Raw genomic sequence first — 17,860 nt, 5'->3', positions numbered from 1 at the left:
TGTATAAATAGTTTCTGAAAAAAGTGTGGCCAGCTCAAACGCTGATTGTTGCTTCATTCGAAACTAGCCGTTCTAAACGAGCGTTCTAAAAGAGTGTTCTAATCACACGGGTGTGATCGTAGCTTCAGGAACCACTGTAGAACGATCACACCCGTGTGATGGTACGTGTGAAAGGGTTAACCAATTAAATTAAATGATTCAGTCTGCTATATAAGGATTTGTAAGATACTGATATAAATAAAAACAGACAGAGGCCCAGTCTACAATAGTCAAATGTTTATTTACAGGAACATTCTCCCTATCATTTCCTGTACATTGGTCTATATACCTCACATTTCGTCATAAATGTCCCTCTCAAAAACAATGACAATACAGTTCACAAGTCTTCCTGTCATACATTGTCTGCCACCTGTTATACAATCTACTACAAGCTCAAGGTCTCTCCACTCCCTGGGGGGTGCACTGTGTGAGGATGATGCCTTTCAGGATTAGGAGTGGAGCTACCATATTATTTAAAGATGTGAAATGCTATAATTAGATGTTTTGATTAGACAGCAGTTTAAAAGCAGGTCAACTCTTGACATAACATGAGCCTTGGAAATGAAAAGGCTTTAGAGGTATGCGAGATATGAAAATAGATATTTAATATTTAATTCATACTAGACAATTATGGTAACAAGGAAACAACACATGATTTGACTAATCACAGCTTTAACTCATATGCTCAAGAACGTAAAATGGAACACCTTTTGGGTAAGGATCAATCAAATCTTTATCAAAATGTCAAAAGCCATAACTACACCCTAATCAGGTGTTGTAACATCTCCCAAGAACGAGGAAGAGAGAGACAGAGAAAAATAATGAAGGGAAAAGAAATGGAGTAAAGGAGAGAGGGATAGGATAAGGTTGGTAAAGGGAGAAGGTGGGCTGAGGAAACAGAGAAAAAAGTTGTGACAGTGGTCCACGTGTGCCAGATTGCCTAACATCCAAACGATTTGAAAATTATACTTTGCAAATAGCCCTGACGACTACTTTAAGTCTCTAGCTTCATGAAAACATCAAATATAACACGATTCAGGCCACTATAAAAGTGATATACAGTGCTATTGACCCTGAGTAACTCAGAGCTTTAAAGGCCTAGTGTTATCAAAAATGTGATTTCCTGTGTTTTGTTTACATGTCTGCACTATGAAGTTGGAATAATACTGTGAAATAGTGAAAATTATGATAATGCCATTTTAGTGTAAAAAGCTGTTTAAAAAGACTGCCTGAAATTTCAGCCTGATTTGGTGGGATGGCGTATTGGTCTGCCCGGTGACATCACCACGTGGTAAACTGGTTAACAGACCAATAAGAAAGAGTTCCAAACCTCTATCAATAACGACTAGTTTTCAGTTTTCCCCTCCCCACTCAGACCACTCACAGATAGTCCTAGCAAAATTCTTGCTTGAGAAATTACTCTTTGCTAAGAAGCTATTTGTTTCTTTTTGTCCATTTTATTTGAAAAACAGTCACAGTAAGGTATTTAATTGTTACCCAGAAATGATTTGATATTGAGATAAAAATGGGTTGCATTGGAGCCCAAGCCTAGCTAAATAAAATGGTAGGCCACAACAGTTTTAGGTACTAGCGCATTGAAATATAATCATTGAGCAATTAAAAACCAAACACTTTAATAATAAAATCCCTGTTTGAGAGCTCATATTGTAATTAATACATACGTTATGTGATTAGTTCTACTGTATGTAATTTACAGCATACCGATTGGTCCATTCGGCCATGTTTTGTAAGTCATAACATTGTCAGACCCCCACTTAGTGACTCAGCACAAAGTGACTCAGTGACTCAGCACAAAAAGACAAGCCAAAGACTGTTGACTGTCAGAACTGTAGGACATGTACTGTAAGTGCTATCCAAAGAAATAACTAGGCAAACCTCTTGGAGGAACATTAAGGTATAAACACTTGAAGAAGAGCATGGGTAAGCACATTACATTACATTACCATGAGCATATTACACAATGAGCAGTCATGCTCTTATAGGAAAATATAATGTTCACCAAAAAAATTATAATCCCACAGTTATCAGTTTCTTCGCACATGATCAAGTACCAGCTCCTCTTTTTGTCCTCAAGACATGGAAAGCCTTTGAGAATGCAATGTGGTACTTGGGCAAGCATCGAGCCCCCACCAGCCAACCCTTCAGTGCAGCCTTTGTCCACGCATGGCTCAGTCAGGTCTCGTGTTCCAGGCATGTGCATCATGCGTGGCATGGGCCAGGAGAGGGGTGCCACCAGGCCTCCTCACTGAGTTTTGCTGTCTCCTAGCTTCTCTGGTTCCACATCAAGTTCAGTCAGACAGCAGTACAACATGATCTGGGTGTATTTGGTGACCCAGGCTGGCAAGGAGAGGGGAGAGAGACAGAGAGAAATGTAAACAAGAGGTCAGGCAGAGTTTGTTGGAAAAGCCAAAATACATTTTGATATATGTGGTTTCTTTAATGTGATACACCAGACTACTAAGTCACATTGGGGCTTGATAAGCAAAGCTCAGGGACAGAGTGTGACATAAACATGGCATTTCCCTGAACCACATTTAATGATATACTCCTAGTCCCCAGATCCAGAGCCAAAAACAAACCACTGAGTCTAAAAACAGTCTAATCAAATTACACTCAGAGGACTTGTTGTTCACTGGTCAACATGGATAGGATGCACAACAATCAATTTGTAACAGACAGAGCTGTGGTTGCTACAGTGCTGATAACCTTCTGAAAACCCCAAAAGGAGTAATTTATCCTTCCTGTCACCATCAATAGTAAATACACTGAGTGTACAAAACATTAAGGACACCTACTCTTTCCATGACATAGACTGACCAGGTGAATCCAGGTGATTAAAGCTATAATCCCTTATTGATGTCACCTGTTAAATCCACTTCAATCAGTGTAGATGAAGGGGAGGAAGCAGGTTAAAGAAGGATTTCTAAGCTTGAGACAATTGAGACATGGACTGTGTATGTGTGCCATTCAGAGGGTGAATAGGCAAGACAAAATATTTAAGTGCCTTTGAACGGGGTATGGTAGTAGGTGCCAGATGCTGCAGGGTTTTTCACGCTCAACAGTTTGTATCAAGAATGGTCCACCACCCAAAAGACATCCAGCCAACTTGACACAACTGTTGGAAGCATTGGAGTCAACATCGGCCAGCATCCCTGTGGAACGCTTCCGACACCTTGTAGAGTCCATGCCCCGAGGTATTGAGGCTGTTCTGAGAGGAAAAAGGGATGCAACTCACTATTAGGAAGGTGTTCCTAATATTTTGTACACTCACTGTATATCTGTCTCTTGCCTACAGTGGCACTCTTTGTTAATCAGCCACCCAATAAACTTAGGCGTTCCTACAGACTTCCAACTTAGCACCCTTTACTAAGATGCTTCAAAAAGATACCCCATCTTTAGATTTTTCGGTCACACTTTCAACTTTTCATTCTTAAACATATGAATCCGCAACACATGAAAATGTGTGGACACGCCATTCTGCTACACACAAATTGAAATCATATCTGTTCAGACATGAAATGGCAGAATTAGAATTCAAGATCGCAAAACTTCCAAGACAGTTACTTTCTAGCTATAATGCATATGAATCTGTTAGTAATTTTCTGCAAAAATGGGGGACGGTTTGACAAACTCCTGGACTAAAAAGCACGTTCAAAAAAACATTTCCATTTAGCATGCTTTCAAGTCCTGAAGTAGTCTTAAAATGGCTCTGGGAAACGAGTCCTGTGTCTGTGTGTCTACAGCTCTGATCCTTACCATTTAGTCTGGATATAAACTTGGGCCTCCTGTCTTCAGGCAGGTATATGGCCACGTAGTAGACAGGCACTCCAGACAGGGCGATGCCGATCCCTATGAGGGAGTTAATGGTATCGCCGTACAGAGGGACGATGACCAGGAACAGACTGCACAGGCAGTAAACGAAGGGAAAGAACAGGGAGAGCTGTGGAGAGGAGCCAGTGGTTAGCCAGGATACAGCAGGTCAAGCTATGGTGATGATACACAACTATGCAGATGCAAGTTTACTCATCCATTGGCATCCCTCTCTCTCGTCTGTATGTGTGTGAGCGAGTGAGACAAGCCAATCAAACACACAGACTCAAATTCAGACACCAATCTTTCTAACATTACCTTAACAGGTCTGTGTCTGTCTGGCTGAGTGAAGCGCAGGTAGATGAGGCCGGCCACAGACAGGCCCACGTAGAGCCAGTAGCTGAAGCTGAAGTAGTTGATGAGCTGGAACACGTCCTCCACGCACAGAAAGATCAAGCCCATCAACCCCTGCAAGAACACACAACCCAGGGATGAGTGACATTCCACTGTGGGTCTGATCTGAATGCACCATAGACTAGTGTTTCTCAAAAGATAGATCACAGATTCCTTTTGGGTTGCTTTAGATGGCCCACACTTGTGACCTGAGAGATACACTATACAATAAGTTATCAAAAAGAGAGCATTATGCTCTATGGAGATGTGATGTCACTCACGTTGAATATGAGGGCGGGGACAGGTGTGTAGCGCTCCGCCTGGATCATACTCAGACTGTTTGGAAGGTGTCCCTCTCTCGCCCCCACGAAGAACAACCTGGACAGGGCATTCAGCGGCCACAATGGAATGTTTCAGCGCTTCGGACGTAAAACTTGATTGTAATATCGGAGGTGGTCTAACCACAGGTTAAATGTAGGACATTCAAATATCTCAGATAACGTCCATTGCCAGTCATTGAAGGGATAAAGCTCTGGCTTTCAATGACCACTAACTAGTTCAATACGTTTTCACTATCATGCTACATGCTCCAATTATGCTAGCTGGGTGATTGTTGACATTGGTTGCTGAATAACCATCTAACAAACTTAAACAAGTTTTGATGAAACAGCAACACCTTAGATGCATGTAAAAAAAGAAAGAAAGCTAAAGCTTCAAAAAGTGAACTATCCCTTTAATCTCCAGAAAAATGTGGTCAGTACCTGGAGGCAGCGATTATGGAGGCGTTGAGTCCTCCATAGCAGGACATGGCCACGGAAATGGGAATGATCCATTTGAACGGTCCCAGGACCGCATTTCCAAAAGTCTGTGGGATTAGATGAGATGGGTTCAGTAAAATACACTGAACAAAAATAAACACATGTAAAATGTTGCTTCCATGTTTCATGAGCTGAAATAAAAGTTCCCAGAAATGTCCATATGCACAAAAAGATTATTCCTCTCAAATTTTGTGCAAATTTTTTACATCCCTGTTACGGAGCATTTCTAATTTGACAATATAATCCATCCACCTGACAGGTGTGGCACATCAATAAACTGATTAAGCAGCATGATCACTACACAGGTGCACCTTGTACTGGGGACAATAAAGGGTAACTCTAAAATGTTCGGTTTTGTCACACAGCACAATGCTTTGGCGCGTGCAATTGGTATGGTGAATGCAGGAATGTCCACCAGAGCTGTTGCCAGAAAATTGAATGTTTATTTCTCTACCATAAGCCGCATCCAACCAATGTTCCCTCTATACTTGGTCTTAAAGGGGCAGTGTTGTATTTTGAGACAGGCTTGTATAATCTAAGTAGCCAATAAGCAGAGGGTAGCATAATTTGTCTGATTCTCTGGAATAATGGTATGGGAATAATAATGCATTTTATTTTGTAAAGCCTACTTGACCACTGTCTGAAACTGTAACTTAAAGCGGGTAATACCTTAGTGTTCACAGTAAACGCACGCTGGAAGTTGCACAGAATTTTCACAACGTTCAAGTTTGCACCCAGCAGACCTCTCGTTTTAGAGATTTCAGCAGTACGTCCAACAGGCCTCACAACCGCAGGCCACGTGTATGGCGTCGTGTGGGCGAGCAATTTGCTGATGTCAACGTTGTGAACAGAGTGCTCCATGGTGGCGTTGGGGTTATTGTATGGGCAGGCATAAGCTACGGACAACGAACACAATGGCTTTTAATCAATGGCAACTTGAATGCACAGAGATACCGTGATGAGATCCTGAGACCCATTTTTTTTAAAAGGTATTTGTGACCAACAGATGCATATCTGTATTCCAAGTCATGTGAAATCAAAAGATTAGGGCCTAATGAATTAATTTCAATTGACTGATATTTTTGAAAATGTTGCATGTTGCATTTATATCTTTGCTCAGTAAATTATCAAAGGTATATAATTATTATATTTAAAATACACCGTAGAATTCACAGTGCTATCACTTATGTTGCATGCAACATCGTGTCTTCTAGTAAAATACCTACATTTCCTGAAGTTATTCAATGGTTATCTTGGTGTATCTGTTATATTGTACTATAGTACTGTCTAACAACACAGAACACGGACACAGAGACAGCTCACATGATCTTAACAGCCCCATATTTGACCCTATTTTTAGCATGTGGGTCAGGGGGTTCTCACCACGGCGACAGCGTCACTGGCTAGTAGAGAGGGCATGTCCAGAGCCACGTAATAGGCCACATTGGTCAGCAGGTAGATGATGGTCACAATGGGCATGGAGATGGCAATGGCCAGAGGCAGGTTCCTATAGCAATTAAAGAGGTCAATAGGTCAGCGAAACAAATCCATCATTTTAATTTAGTGGATGAGGCCATTTTCAATACTTCTTATACACAAATATTTATATAAAAATGTTTGGAAAAACTGGTGATTGTTTGTTACCAAAAGAATCTATCATCAATAAGAAAATATCATCACCATTATAAAAGGTTCCCTGAACAACATTTTTCGGACTCTTGTACAATAGACACAAGTATAAATAAACCCAATGCTCTTTAACATTTGTCTCTATTCAAGACCTTGTCCTTTCTTCGCCACCATGCCAAATTAGGCCTTGAGCATGGCTCCCATTTTACCCCTGGTGCGTAATCATCGCATCACCATCCAAATATACTGTCCAATCATGAATGGTGATGTTGTCTTTGCTCTAAGGGCAGAAATTGTTGGGTGAAGGGGGCATGGCTGATTGGGGATGACACTACTGACACAGCTACTCTGAATATGGGCTGAACTCGAATTAAACCAGGCACGAGTATAGTGATACACAGTACAGTCTGAAATATGTTTGCGTTTATAATGGGCGAAGGCTATGAGAGTGGAAGAGAGGAGATGTATCCTTTGTTGGGTGTATAATGCCTGCTAACAAATCCACCACTCTCTGGGCTAAGACAGATCTGATCAACAAAAAAAATATGAATAAAAATCATGCATGTATAATGCCTTGTAAGACTTGCCATCAGAATGTATGGCCCCTTTATAAAATAATGTGAAAATGGGGAGATTACCTCTCTGGGTTCTGGATCTCCTCTGTGACAAAGTTGAGTGTGTCCCAGCCAGAGTAGGAGAACAGAGCAGAGTAGAGGGCCAGAGCTATAGGGCCAGGCTCTGTGGAGGAACCCTCAAACGGATTCTGAAAGTTCTGGGTTTCTCCTATAGGCAGGAGGGTGAAATAGGGAGACGGGGCAGAGAGAAAGAGATATGTAGCATTAATCCCTTCTATTGCATATCTTTTTTCCCCCCTTGTCACTCTGAACATTCAAAGGGGCAATCTGAGATTGGTGATTCATTTTGGGGATTTTTTAATTAACGATATACAATATGCCCAGTGATTCCTTATATACAGTATCTTCTAAATGCCTCATGAGCTTAGTTCAAAAATATAAAGCTTATTTTACTCCATTGTTTGTAAATACTATAATTGTAAACAAACACTAAATAGCCTCAAAAGTATACTTTTGATATCATGGATAGTCAGTCCTCGTAACCAGAGCTTTGTCTATGAATTTGAGCGTGGTTACATTTATTCAGCATCATCCCTCAGTTTTTACCAAAAATGTGGCTGGGTGTATGCTTTGCTATTGTTTGTACTGCAGATTTCCCCTTTAAAGGGATGTTACTCATCGTATTGTCGAATTCCCTAGGGTATCGTTTCGGAGAATGTAGCTATGCTAGTGAAAAGGGATCGTTTCTGATAGCAATGCATTCAAAAGCATGGGGAAGGGGCTCTCCCTTCCACAAAAAGTGGTGCCCTCCCTCACTTTCCCTGTGCTTTAAAATGGCTGCTAACAGAAACAGCCATTCCGCTAGCAGTGCTACATTCTCCGAAAATGTTAGCCAGATTATAGTGGACGTTGCTAAATAACAAGCTAGCAAACAATTTTAAAAACGGCATGGAGGAAGTCTACAATCAGCAAACAAATAAAAGTGAATCTTCCGCCCATATCCCCTCCACATCACAATCTCTCCTACCTTTGGCTATCTTCATGATACCTATAATGATGATGAGGATGAGTGACATGAGCTTGGCGTAGGTGAACAGATCCTGGACCATGGTTCCCCACTTAACATAGGCACAGTTTACAAAGATAAGCATGCCTGGCGAAGAGAGGGAGAGAGGGGTGGGGTGGGTGAGAGATTATATTTTGTAGGAAACAGATGCAAAGTAGAGGAGAAAAAAAGGACAAAGCAGAAGAAAAGTAGAACATTGTTTTTTTTGTAATATCAGTGTGCTCCTGAGTTACCCCTTCCAAATCCCAAAATAGTTGATCTCTGTCACAGAACAATCTGTACTGTTTGTGTAACTGAAACCAATGGTAACTGAAGCAGAGGGAAAGGCAAGCACCTCACTTCCCTTCACTGCCATGAAACTGATGGAACGGAGATGGTACACTACTGGCAGATAAAAAATAATGGCCTGTTTAAGGGAAAGTGTGTGTCTCTCTCACTCCATAATGATGAGTCAAACATGTGTGTGTGTGTGTGTGTGTGCGCGTGTGCTTGCGATGAGAAACCAAACTTCAGTCAAAACAATCTAGGGCCCAGAGTTTTCCTAATTATGTGTCCTGACCAGGAGAGAACCATTAAATGGGGCCTGTTTTACACAGACAAGCACTGTAATTACTAGGTTAATGAACCACAGACAGAGATCGTAGCTGATTCATGCTAGCTGTCAGCCTCTCTTGCATTAGTGGCAGATGTCTCTGGGCTGAGGGAAACTCTAGTCTGGACAGTGTGGCTGAATCATGGCATTGCTGCTCTCTAACCTAAATACCAGCTCAGTGCCAGTTTCAGATGGCCAAGAGGAGCCGCACAAAGCAAAGTGGGTGCAGGGTAATTTTAATGCTCTGACTGGGCATTCAGTTGAGGATGTGTTTGCGTGACTAAAGAGCGTGGTTTATCTGAATATGGCCCTTATTCCAGTAAAGCCACATACAGTAGTACCATTACACACAAAAAAATTACTTTCCAAAGCACCCTTCATTCCAGAAATAGAGCAAAGTCAATTCTATTCTTCACAATCACATGTTTAGACAGACATGAATAGACACACCTCTACCAGAAGCCTCTCAAAGAACAATTCTGGAAATGTTTTGAGTCTTTCCCTAAAATAGTCATTGTTACTAGACCCTAGTGATCCCCAATAGAAATTGATAAAACCCAAAGAGACAATTTCTGGGACACGGACAAATAGCTTTTTAGTCCAGGACTAGGTTAAATCTTTGTCTGGGAAACTGGTCCATAAAGTCTTCATTTGTAACTTAATGTTAGTGGTAAAAACAAACAGAGGCAGGTCCCTTACAGATGCAGGCGGCAGCAATGAGGCGGATGGCATCGTAGGGGGGCTGGCAGGTGGGGTACCACGCCTCCACTAGATAGTTGGCGAAGGTCAGCGAGATGACCGCCTGGCTGGCCGGCTCAATGAGCAGGATGGACGTCCACAGCCTGATAAAAGCTAGGAAACCGCCAAACGACTCCAGGATGTAGGCGTAACTAGCGCCCGATTTGGTGATCGTGGTTCCCAGCTCTGCATAGCACAGTGCTCCGAAAACGGAAAAGATGCCGCCGAGAGCCCAGATAACTAGCGATAGCCCATAGGAGCCGCTGTGCATGAGGACGCCTTTAGGCGAGACAAAGATTCCAGAGCCAATCATGTTCCCCACGATGAGGCAGATGCCATTGGGGAGGGAAATCTCGCGCTTCATTTGCATCTTTTCTTTGCCGCCATTCGGTGTCTTTAGGTCGTCGCTGGACTCGGCCTGCGAGCTGGGGCATAGCGATCGCGACATGGCAGCCAGCTTCTCTCTCATTCTGCCTTAATGAGGAGCTGAGAAAAACAGGAGGTTAAAGGTCAAGTTAATCAAATGTATTCCGATTAAAATATTTGACAGTGCCCACCCTCAGTTAATTCCAAAACCAATTACATTTAAAAAACGGTGCCAATCTTTCACTTTAGTTTTGTTCGATTTTGGGGTGAAGTATCTAAGTTTGGATTGGCCTAAGGGGCTCCCTGATACTAAAACCGAAACAATTCTCCTGCCATGTCCTCTAAAGGAGAGCCAGAGCACCTGCTCTCTTAGACTTTCAGCATGGTCAAATATACATTCTATGCAATTGTAATTGTACAAATGGACACAATGTTCTGGTCACAAGTAAGTCTCCTCTACCATGGTCGTCTACACAATGAGTTCAAGTCACGGGTAGAAAACAAAATCGAGAAACCCAATGATCTAGTGATAAAAGATAGTAACACATATATACATTTACTGCACCACCTACCTGTTGTCTACAAGAGAACAAGGGTCACAACAGAGAATCAGGGATTTTCCTCTTCTAAGGCTGAATGCTCAAACGTCGACCAGTCATATCCCCACAAGATGAGTTTCCTGACTCAAAGATAACTGGAGGAGCTCACACAGTTGAGAGGTAGCAACAGGACAGTCAGTGTTGCAATCCCAGTGCAACGGCTGTTTTTCCAGCGATGACGCCCTCTCTCCTGCTATTTCGGGAGAATGTCGGTACTCCGAAAGAGAGCCCACCCCCACTCTTCTTGCCCTGAGGGAGTCCAGATAGACGTGGGATGCAGTTCACTGGGCCGAGTAAAACCAAACCAAAATGTTTACTTGGATATTATTGTGGAGTCAAGTCCCATCATTGATCCCACTCAAGTGTCCTTGAATTATTTTGTAGCTCCACATTCCTGTACTGTAAAGACTAGGCCGAGACTTGAATGATGAAATCTATCACAGTTTGGCCCCCGACCATTTAGTTTTCGCAACATGGCAGTCCCAAACAAACACGGCCTCTAATATAAGGGAAACATTATACATTGACTGTACACAGGAAGTCATGATACCATGTCTGAACAGTAGTATGGTGGGGGTAATGAAGGAAAGAGGCATACAGTAGAACCATAGGCTGGTTCTGGAAGGTCTTATAAGATGACACACTTGATATTCTATTTTCTTGTATGACTGACTACATAGGGCAGCGTTTCCCAAACTCGGTTCTCGGGACCCCAAGGGGTGCACGTTTTGGTTTTTGCCTTAACACTACACAGCTTGTTGTGCCACCTTGAGCTGCAATGACTCCAACTCTGTTTTAGTGTTTAGAAATACAGTATACGCACTCTGTGTATCGAGTCCCCCCCCCCCCCCCCCATTTTAAGGGCTAATAAGTATTTCTACAAATTCACTTATAGTGTTTTAAATGTAGTCAAAAGTATATTTGGTCCCATATTCCTAGGACACTAGGAACTTGTTGGGTGCATTTGTTTTGGTTGTGTTGCAGATTATGATGTGACCAATAGAAATGAATAGTAAGTAATGTATTGGATAATCATGAATGATGAGTGAGAAAGTTACAGAGGAACAATGATCATACCCCCCTCCCCCCAAAAAATGCTAACCTCCCATGTTATTGGTAATGGTGAGAGGTTAGCATTTGGGGGGGGGGGGGGGGGCTATGGTCTTTGTTCCTCTGTAACTTTCTCACTCAGCATTATTGACGATTCATGTTTATCCATATGCATCCATATGAAAGTTGCTACAAATAGGATTTCTTTAAATTTTTGCATTGTAATTTCAGAAAATGTCCATAATATACTAGATCTGGCGCTAACAGCGGAATCATAGTGTTTCACAGTACAGGTTTTAGACACATTTTGACAGATGGAATTTTCAGACTTTTCCATGACTTCTAACAATATTTCCATGACCAACCATTAGCGGCGCCTCTACGTACGTTTAACGAAGTAAGTGAAATGTGGTATTGACACTGGGAGGCTGCTATCTGATCCCATGGTACATCTCCTGTGGTTGTGCAAGGCACTTAAACCCCCGCAAAGCTAATGGGTGTGAAGGCTTTTGATCAAGCCCGGCTCAAACACATCAGAGCGATTTTATCAAGGTCCAGTTGAGCAGCTCATTTCTAAAATGTGGAATAAAAGCCCGCACACCCATTAGCTCTCCTGGAGGATGGTTGGCCACCCTTGATGTACAACATTGCAACATTACAACATTTCATGACTTTTGAAATAACTTACTAATTTAATACACCGAGTGTACAAAACATTAAGGACATCTGCTCCATGACAAAGACTGACCAGGTGAATCCTCGTGAAAGCCATGATCCCTTGTTGATGTCACTTGTTAAATCCACTTCAATCGGTGTATATGAAGGGGAGGAGGCAAGTTAAAGAAGGATTTTTGAGCCTTGAAACAATTGAGACATGGATTGTGTATGTGTGCCATTCAGAGGGTGAATGGGCAAGACAAAAGATATAAGTGCCATTGCACGAGGTACAGTAGTAGGTGCCAGGCACACCAGCTTGTGTCAGGAACTGCAACGCAGCTGGGTTTTTCCATGTTCAACAGTTTCCCATGTGTATCAAGAATGGTCCACCACCAAAAGGACATCCAGCCAACTTGACACAACTGTGGGAAGCATTGAAGTCAACATGGGCCAGCATCCCTGTGGAACGCTTTCGATACATTAAATCCATGCCCCGACGAATTGAGGCTGTTCTGAGGGCAAAAGGGGGGGGGGGGGGGGGTGCAACAAATTATTCATGTCTGTACATTCAGTGTATATCAAAGTTCAAATGGCTCTGGTTGGCTACAAATATTTTTTTTCCAGCTGAAGCAAGCGCACACATTTTTTTAGTTTAGTCATGTTTATCTTAGCTGCCTTAGAAGTGTTTGCAGGCTGACTGAACCGAATCACAACTAATTCAAACTCGAAGTGAATCTTTCGTTTCGTAAAAACAAGAATTAATCAACTTTGTATGTAACGTTATCGTTTATTAAATGAATCAACTTTGTATCGTCTTATTCGCGAGTGTCGGTGGTACGTTTTTTGGGACAAGACGAAAACATCAATACGTATTAATAATAGCTAAACAGATAACTAGAGGTTACAATATATGTTTTGAATTGGCTACCTAGTTATTAGTCTGTTCTCTATCATATTTTATGGGGTATATAGGCCAACCTGCTGATGCAATACCCGATTGTCTCTCCTTGACCAACGGCCCACTCGTGTACGCGCAAACACAGACAGGCTAAAGTGTCATTCCGATCCTGGCTGGTATGTAGATTTTTATTTGATTGACAAAATATTTAAAAACTGTGCCAAAATGAATTACATTAAAATAAATCCCCATTACTTTACCAAAACTTTTGGGATTTGATTATTTCCCCAAAATTTTCCAGGCCTGAAAAACACCAATTTAAAATTCAATGACCTTGCCATGATTTTCATGACCGTACGAACCCTGACATTATTACCACAGATAGAACAATGAGACAGATATTTCACTGGATGTATAAATGTGTAGCATCTGGTTGGCGTTTCCACGACCAAATATGGTAGTGAGAGGAAGCCCACTGGCGGGCAGTGGGATAAGATGGAATGTGATGGATTTTGGCCGACATTCTGCAAATATTCTCATCAATTAAACATTTGATCTCAGTATAGTTTTCTGTTCCGAAAACTAAAATCTATTATGAAAAGAACGGACTAAGTTTAGTAGACTTTACTCTTTGCAAAAGTTTTTTTTAAATAGCGCTGTTTAGGAGTGCAAAGGCGAAATTAGTTATTGCACACGCGCACTTCAGAGTAGGCGTTCACTAACGGAAATACGCAGACGTAACTAGAACGCACCAATAGGATATCGCTAGCGCGGGCTTGTTCCGCCCACTTCCTTGCTTGTTCTGCTCGCTATGACTCATTTGTTCCCATTGATAACGACAAGCTATGGTCTATCTTGGTGTATTGGTATTACTGTCCGCCAGTGTTGTTGATGGGCTGTGATATTCGCCTACTGATTTCTCCCACCAAAGCAGCATCTGATAAACTAGAGAAAGCTCTTCTGACTTTGTGGCTGTGTTATCTAGTGGAAATAGCTCTTTAATTTCCTGGTTTCTACCACCACCTTCAAACAGCGGTTTTGGTCCACCAGATTTAAATCGTTTTTACAGCTATGTAGTGGTTTTATTGAAAAGATATCTACAGAAATGTAGATGGTACAATGATTCGATACATTATTCAGTGCTTGTTTTTTTACACAAACTGAAATTGAACGAACAGTGTAGATTTTTAGCAACCAGGAATTCATCGATTTCCACTAGATAACGCAGCCACAAACTCAGAGCAGATTTCCCAGATGCCGCTGAGACAGGATAAATCAATAGGCGAATATCAAAGCCAATCACAACACTGGCAGGTAAGTAATACTGTGAAACACTATCATTCCACTGCTAACGCTATATATATATTATGGACATTTTATGAAATGACAATGCAAATTTGTTTTATGTAGAAGTGTTCAGAAAATATTATATTCTTACTTACAATAAAAGTGACACCAGAATGACAATACATTATTCATAATTCAGTTCCCATTGGGCAAAACATAAACCCGAAACACAGCCAAAACAAACTGCAAATATATCCAACAAGTTTGTTTAGCCACAAGCTTAATGTAGTCATTGTGAGCTAGGAATACAGGACCAAATGCTAAACTTTTGACAACTTGAATATACTAATTTGTCCAAATACTTACAGAAAGAAAACACTTATAGAAACTTCAAATGGGGCGGGCTAGATACATCAAGTGCTTTCATTTCTAAACGGTTAAACAGATATGTATGAAACAGATATGTATGAAAATACCCTCAAATAAAAGGTGACATTCTGTACGAATATGAAACATTTTATCTCAAATCCAAAATGCGTATAGAGACAAATAAAAAATAAAAAATGGCTATACTGTCCAAATAAATATGTAGTGGAGTGTACATACATATTATGTATGCAGGATCTTTGATAGATTGTTGATGGTAGATGTGAAAAAAGTACATAAATAGACATGGAGAAAACAAGACTGTCCAGGAATACACCAATGTTGATGGCTGCTTGAAGGCATTCCATGTAAAGTAATGATTTCTTCAGACACTTTTCTAACATAACAGACAAATAATGGTTTTGAACAATGCAAGAGTTAGACTAAAGATAAATAGAATAGTGGAATAAAAAATGAGAAACACATATCCAATGAGAGTTGTAGTTATACAACATTTTGCCCCACAATATATTAAGGCTAATATAAATCGAATTACAATCTAATTTGATCAAATCTGGAGTTTTGGGCAAATATCATGTGGGAAAACAATTGTGGAAAATAATACATTGGATAAGGCACAGTATCAATGACATGGCAGTAAAAGTCCAGAGTATTGTGGAAGAGTTTCTCTCCTGGCTGGCTTTGGCTCGCCAGTTGCCGCCCTACACCACAGACTATTGGCACAGCACATGTTCCAATTCAACAAACGCTGAAAACAAACTTACAAACAGCACCCTTATCATGGGGGCAAACAATGTGCCTTGTTAAATCTACAACAGCACCCTTATCATGGGGGCAAACAATGTGCCTTGTTAAATCTACAACAGCACAAATACAAAATAGGTAAGAACACTTAGATTAACCTCACCCAGTGCTCCTCAATTCTGGAGGGTCACAAATGTCAGGCACGGACCCGAGGTCTTTATACTTAGCCACAGTGCCTTCAGCACCCATTTAAGGAAGTGCAGTGATGATAAGGCCTCTAGAAACAACACATCTCTGCATTAGTTCCCTATATGGAGTCAATGCATGCACACATCACTGACAGAGAGAAACAGAAACTAAGGAAGAAAGAGAGGCTGGTGAGTGAGATAACCACGGGAAATGAATAGTTTTGTCAGGAAATTGATAAACTTAACTGTAGTGTGTTTTGTCACTTCTGAGTATGTTTTAGCAGAGGTTGAAGCAGATGGAACAGGGACCCTGCTGAGGCCTCTACAGGCGAGAGTGTGCATTGTAGACAGCTAACGCTGGTTGACTTCCACAAACAAAACAAACTGGCACAAACAGACGGACAACAGAGGTATAAATACCCAGGGGATAAGTAGGGAATATGGGCAACACATGGAGGGGGGTGGAGATAAGCACAGGTGAAACAGATCAGGGCGTGACACATAGGCACAAAAAGCCTATTTGTCTCAAATGTTGTGCACAAATTTGTTTACATCCCTGTTAGTGAGCATTTCTCCTATGCCAAGATAATCCATCCACCCGACAGGTGTGGCATATAAAGAAAATGTGCAGTTGTCTCACACAACACAATGCCACAGCTGTCTCAAGTTGAGGGAGCGCGCAATTGGCATGGTGACTGCAGAAATGTCCACCAGAGATATTGCCAGAGATTTTAATGTTAACATAAGCCTCCTCCAAAGTTGTTTTAGAGAATTTGGCAGTACGTCCAACCGGCCTCACAACCGTAGACGATGTGTAACAATGCCAGCCCAGGACATCCTCATCCAGCTTCTTTACCTGCAGGATCGTCTGAGACCAGCCACACGGACAACTGAAGAACTTCTGCACAAATTGTCAGAAACCGTCTCAGGGAAGCTCATTTGCATGCTCGTTATTCTCACCAGGGTCTTGACCTGACTGCAGTTCGGCGTCCTAACCAACTTTAGTGGGCAAATGCTCGCCTTCGATGTCCACTGGCACACTGGAGAAGTGTGCTCTTCATGGATGAATCCCGATTTCAAATGTACTGGGCAGATGGTGTGTATGGCATCGTGTTGGTGAGCGGTTTGCTGATGTCAATGTCGTGAACATTGTGCCCCATGTTGGCAGTGGGTTTATGGTATGGGCAGGCATAAGCTACAGTCAACAAACACAATTGCATTTTATCGATGGCAATTTAAATGCACAGAGATACCGTGACGAGAGCCTCAGGCCCATTGTCGTGCCATTCATCTGCCGCCATCACCTCATTTCAGCATGATAATGCACGGTCCTGGAAGTTGAAAATGTCCCAGTTCTTCCATGGCCTGCATACTCACCAGACATGTCACCCATTGAGCATGTTTGGAATGCTCTGGATCGAGGTGTATGATAGCGTGTTCCAGTTCCAGACAATATTCCAAAGGCCACAATCATCAGCCTGATCAACTCTATGAAAAGGAGATGTGTCGCGCTGCATGAGGCAAATGGAGGTCAGACCAGATACTGACGTGTTTTCTGATCCACGCCCCTACTTATCTGTGACCAATAGATGCATATCTGTATTCCCAGTCATGTGAAATCCATTGATTAGGGCCTAATGAATTTAATTGACTGATTTCCTTAAATGAACTGTAACTGAATAAAATCTTTGAAAATGTTGCATGTTGCATTTATATTTTTGTTCAGTGTAGTTGGCCCTTTCGACGACAGCCTCAAGGCTATAAATGACTGCCTACCTAGAGCAGATAGTTACATTAGACTGTGACTTTACAGTGTAATCACTGTTACGGTTTATACAGTATATATTCCATTAGTATAAAGGATGTGTTCCCTATAATGTACAGTGTTGAGATTGCCTGCAATGACAACAAGCTCAGTCCGATGATGCTGTGACACACCGCCCCAGACCATGATGGACCCACCACCTCCGAATCGATCCTGTTACAGAGTACAGGCCTCGGTG

General features: G+C 41.7%; 1 protein-coding gene across 1 annotated transcript; it reads right to left on the bottom strand.

Moving 5' to 3' along the window:
- Nucleotides 1–259: 259 nt before the first annotated feature.
- On the bottom strand, nt 260–11,474 carry LOC129814374 (Y+L amino acid transporter 2). Its single transcript, XM_055867470.1, has 10 exons — nt 10,620–11,474; nt 9,643–10,167; nt 8,313–8,438; nt 7,349–7,493; nt 6,465–6,588; nt 5,025–5,128; nt 4,545–4,641; nt 4,189–4,338; nt 3,817–4,000; nt 260–2,397 (listed from the first exon to the last, which is right to left on the bottom strand). Exons 2-10 carry the CDS (start codon nt 10,148–10,150, stop codon nt 2,303–2,305), a joined length of 1,533 nt encoding a protein of 510 aa, XP_055723445.1. The 5' UTR covers nt 10,151–10,167; nt 10,620–11,474; the 3' UTR covers nt 260–2,302.
- Between the last annotated feature and the right edge of the window lie 6,386 nt (nt 11,475–17,860).

Source organism: Salvelinus fontinalis, chromosome 17, assembly GCF_029448725.1.
Source record: "Salvelinus fontinalis isolate EN_2023a chromosome 17, ASM2944872v1, whole genome shotgun sequence".
Taxonomy (NCBI): domain Eukaryota; kingdom Metazoa; phylum Chordata; class Actinopteri; order Salmoniformes; family Salmonidae; genus Salvelinus; species Salvelinus fontinalis.
This window is presented reverse-complemented; position numbering and strand designations above follow the sequence as displayed.